Source organism: Eucyclogobius newberryi, unplaced genomic scaffold (genome assembly GCF_026437365.1).
Source record: "Eucyclogobius newberryi isolate DKJ021-1_F unplaced genomic scaffold, fEucNew1.0.hap1 SCAF_21, whole genome shotgun sequence".
Classification (NCBI taxonomy): Eukaryota; Metazoa; Chordata; class Actinopteri; order Gobiiformes; family Gobiidae; genus Eucyclogobius; species Eucyclogobius newberryi.
The window spans coordinates 17,026,816-17,031,479 of record NW_027315846.1 but is presented as its reverse complement, the minus strand read 5'-3'; the positions used below and the strand labels follow the sequence as shown (position 1 = coordinate 17,031,479).

The following is a 4,664-nucleotide window of genomic DNA, read 5'->3' as shown; positions in this document are numbered from 1 at the left end:
CTGCTGTTGTTGTTCGTCTTCTGCAGTTGTACTTCTTCAAAGCACGTGCTCCACGCCAAACTGTCAGAAAATAAATAAATAAAGAGAAAGAGAGGGATAGAGAAAAAAATAGAAAGAGAAAAAGAAAGGAGAGAGAGCAATTATAATGTGCGGATTTCCTTCTTCTATTGGGGTTTTATAGCTGTTGGCAAACGTTAAAAGCGCATTACCGCCACCTGCTGTAGAGAATATGCTAGTTCTAAGTGATTATACTAACAATGAGTGAAAATAAAAACAAAACAAATAGCAAAACCAAACCATAAATGTAGTTCTTTATATCCTTTGATCAGTTCTGGCCACAAAAGCCTTCCTTAAGCGTGTAGTTTGGATCTTCCCCAGTAATATCATCCACCTTTAGGACTCTTTTGGCAGCATCAAGGACCATGTCAATTCTATCCGACTTCTTATTCAAGCCAACTGAGCAATTAAGGATCATTGTAATAAATGCCAAGAAAATGTTTTTCCTACAGATTGATAGGACCCTCCTTTATTGCTTCCCCGGTACTGTCTCCTCACACGATGCCCTTACCCCATTAACAGCTTCAGAATACGAGATTGTATTTCATTTCTGCAGCATCTGACAGGTTGTTATGGTTACATATTTTAAAAAACAGTACTTTTTCCTGCTGTTTTACATTTTATTAATGACAATTCCTTACCTTGTTATCCTGATTTAATATTTTTCTCCAATCTCCCTTTACCACTCTTGCCAACCTCGTGTGGGTCATTAAATATTCCCTCAATCACATCAGTTGCCACCATACCGATCCTAAATTATTCTTCCCCTCTACTTGCTTCACTCGAAATCTATTTATTTTTGCTTTTCTTTTTAGTTTCTGATCCTTTTTAAATTTCGCTCTCGTCACTATCTGACTCTATCCGGGTTTAGCCGAGGCTGTCTGTTCCAGCTCGTGCGGATTTCCATTGGTTCACACCAGCTAAATCCCGCCTTCTGCTCCACCCCCCTCACAGATGCCTGTGTGCGCCACCTACTGGGTGGATAAGATAAGGCTACAAAACCATCGTGGACAATAAGTGGTTATGACAATGATTCTGTAGAGTTCAGCATATGGACATAAACTGAGGCTCTGATTTTTTCCATAACAAAATAAAAAACAAAACATTTCTCCCATCATGTTTCCTTTATTTGAATGTGTTTACAACATGTCAAAAACAGGGTGTCCATCAGTTCAAACTATTTATTATATTTGGAAGCAAAGCAAAAAGCACGCTTCGTTTTCATAGTAATATGGGTCTCTCCCGTCCCCCCATTTGTGTGTATAATATTTTTATGCATGTATTTTATTTTTCAGATTTTTGTAATGCTTTTTATTTTATAGAAGACTTCCAGCATTCATTTTTAGGAGGAGGGAGCCGATGCAGATGAAGCCATGCCACCAACTTTCTGAGTGGCATCTTTCTTGGCCTGGTGTGCCTGCAGGACCGCCACAGCTTCCTCTACCTAGAGAAACAGCATAATATGATCAGAACATATGAATTCAGTTGATTCATATTTTTCAGTGCTGTACGGATGCTATTTGTCTACCTTTGAACGCAGAGATTCATGAGACTCCAGCATATGCAACAGCTCAGAGTTGTCAATCTCCAGCAACATGCCGGTGATCTTTCCAGCCAGGTTTGCATGCATGGCTTGAATCAGTGGGAACAGGCGCTCTCCTGCCAGACAAAGAAATAATACATTTTATTGTGAAAATGAGTCTACTCATTTAAAAAATGTGCCTTTTTACCAAGCATTTGCTTTTGCTCCTGTGGTGGTGCAGCTGCAAGCATAGAGGCAGTGAGAGGCTCCTGGCCCTGGACGTGCACAGCAGGCTGAGGCTGAGCACAACAACCAGACAAATATAAGTGCAGGCACTGGAGCAAGTGTATTGGTGATTTTTAGACTCTCCTACTATACTCTCATGTGAACATATGGTATTCTCAAAAACAAAGTGAATTCACAAATGCTAAACCTGATCAGCTGCATTAGTGACTAGACCCTAGAACTGGCTATTGTTCAACAAAAATCAGCATTTTAACATAATTAATTTAGGCTGGCCAGTATCTGCATTAAATATTATGGGCCGGTAACATGTTGTGATGTGTAATGTGCATTGTTTTATTGGTTACCTGCTGCAATGCAATTGGCTGAACAACCTGAGGGTTAGGATTACGGACACCACTGGCATACTTGTATGGAGGGATTGCTCTAGGACCAGCAACCCCCACTGAAGGGCGAGGAGCCATTGCCTGGCCAGTGGCTAAACAACAAGAATAAAATACCCATAATTATGTATGTAAATAAATATATACAAAGTTAATACAGAAAACTCTACATTGTAATGATAAATTGGCTTGACTTAGTGCTTTTCAAGACGCTCAAAGTTACTTAGGCTACTCCTAAGAGTAACCCCAGCTGCCATGGGCTAAAATGGCAAAAGCAAAATGATTAGAGCAGGGTTCAAACCACAACCTTTGTGCAGTGGGACAAGAGCGTCAACCACTGAGCCACACTGTCACCCTAAATGAATGGAATTTTCCCAATGGTTTCTCTTCTAGATACGTCTTGTGGGCAAACTGACCTCGTGGGCCCTGTCCACTGCTGCCAGGACTCATGTGTCTGAGGTTAGCTCGAGGTCCGGGCTGACGCAGTGAGTTTGGGATGCCCTGGAACCCACCTGTGGTTCAAATAAAGTACATGACAAACTATGCAAAAGAAAAACCCAGTGCATGTTTCATAAAAATGTTTAGCCTTAGGAGAATCTAAATTGTAAGAAAAAAAAAAGTAGATAAGTATTTACCTTGACCTCTGCCACCCTGCTGCTGCCACCGAGGATTAGGTCGTATTTGAGCGAGCTGATTGGGCGCGTAGTATGTGGTTCTATTCTGGGCCTGAGAATGAAATAAAAGTTTCCTTGTGTATAAAGTAAAAAATGTCTCTGAATTTGATATTGATTGTGATTGCAATAACACAGTTAATCCAATTTCTTACATTGTTGTATATTGTATATTGTTGTCACAACAACAGCAAACAACAGCGGTAAACAGTTCTCACCTGTGGCACAGCTGGCATGAAGTAGCCACTGGTCGGCTGGAACTGGTTAATGATGGCATTAGCGGGCATGGCCCTCATTCCTGCAATACGCTGCATGTACTGATTAGTGAGATGGGCTTTGCGCTCTTCTTTGCGCTGGGCCAGGGCCACATACAGAGGTTTGGAGCCTACTATACGTCCATTCATTTCTGTCACAGCTTTAGTGGCCTCCTCTGGGGAGGAGAAGCAGACAAACCCGAAGCCTTTTGAGCGACCCTCCTCAAGCATGACCTGCCAGCAGAGACATGTAAGTGTATGGGCTCTTCAACATGTGAGCTGTTATCTGCTTATTATAGGTAGTGTTTTGTACCTTTGCACTTGTAATAGATCCAAAAGGAGAAAACTCCTTACGCAATTTCTCATCATCTATTGTGTCATCCAAGTTTTTGATGTAGAGGTTCACCCCCTAAAACAAAGGCTCAATGTCATGACAAACACATTCAATTAACTATAAACATTGTTACCTCTGAGCTTTCAGACCTGGTATCGACTGATCCGCTCTTGCTTCAGCATCTCAAATTTTCTTTTCAGCTCTGCCTGTCTCTCCATCTTTTTCTGAGCTCGACCCACAAACACAGTCTTGCCGTTGAGTTCAGTGCCATTCATGTCTTCAACAGCCTTGGGACAAAACGATGTTAATAAAACATTAGACACAGATTAAACAGGAACTTTCGGATGAGGTACCTTGTTGGCATCTTCGTGTTTCTCATAACTGACAAAGCCAAAGCCTCTGGATTTGCCTGATGGATCTGTCATTACTTTGACACTGAGTGTTTTACCTACAAGAGGTTCCATGGCCATTAATAAATAGATTCACATGATTTGAGTTTCAACCATAATTTATATCAGTTTACCATATTTATCAAACAGCTCTTTCAGTTTGTCATCATCCATTTCATCCCCAAAGTTCTTAATGTACACATTGGTAAACTCTTTGGCTTTGGCTCCAAGCTCAGCCTCTCGCTCTTTTCGGGATTTGAAACGTCCCACAAACCTGAATATAGCCAAAGAGTGGTAAAAAATTATACTATAGTCCAGTTGGGATTATCCTTTTTTTTACCTTTTAACTGTTTAGACAATTACATCCAGATTTCCAGGTACAAATGACACAAGCTAATGACATACACAATGGATTTTCATTCTTATTGCAAAAACAAGCCCTTTTAGTTGCTGTGAATACCACCACAAGCAGGCGAACGTGATGACATGCTTGGCACAAAACACCATGACAACCATCAAACATCTTGGTCCAAAACTTGATAAATACGCAGGGGGATGGAGGAGTCGCACAGTACAAAGGGAAAGCTGAGGAGGACCAGATGAGCTTATATACCTTGCTATGTGGACCTGGTTTCCTCGGCCATCCCGTTATGTATCCTGCATTCGATCCATCACTAAAACAAACAATCTTGGTCACACACACACACACACACTCAGGCAAGTGGGCAAAATGGAGCAACAGAAAGAGCTGCAGGTACGCCAATGCAGAGCAAGTAAGATGTAATCTTCATTAAGACTATGGTTAAAGGGA

General features: G+C 41.3%; 1 protein-coding gene across 2 annotated transcripts in view; it reads right to left on the bottom strand.

The window, feature by feature from the left end:
* Positions 1-1,162: 1,162 nt before the first annotated feature.
* pabpc4 (poly(A) binding protein, cytoplasmic 4 (inducible form)) overlaps positions 1,163-4,664 on the bottom strand; it is a 6,535-nt gene continuing 3,033 nt past the window's right edge. Inside the window, exons 4-14 of one of the 2 annotated variants that reach the window (XM_072457249.1) lie at positions 3,988-4,127; positions 3,818-3,912; positions 3,614-3,751; positions 3,444-3,539; positions 3,095-3,364; positions 2,841-2,931; positions 2,622-2,717; positions 2,170-2,300; positions 1,788-1,878; positions 1,586-1,716; positions 1,163-1,501 (exon numbers count right to left, since the gene is read on the bottom strand). In XM_072457249.1, coding sequence (XP_072313350.1) covers positions 1,400-1,501; positions 1,586-1,716; positions 1,788-1,878; positions 2,170-2,300; positions 2,622-2,717; positions 2,841-2,931; positions 3,095-3,364; positions 3,444-3,539; positions 3,614-3,751; positions 3,818-3,912; positions 3,988-4,127 — 1,381 coding nt within the window. In that variant the 3' untranslated portion in view covers positions 1,163-1,399. The remainder of the gene's footprint in view (positions 1,502-1,585; positions 1,717-1,787; positions 1,879-2,169; positions 2,301-2,621; positions 2,718-2,840; positions 2,932-3,094; positions 3,365-3,443; positions 3,540-3,613; positions 3,752-3,817; positions 3,913-3,987; positions 4,128-4,664) is intronic. The other variant, XM_072457251.1, reaches the window with a different exon arrangement.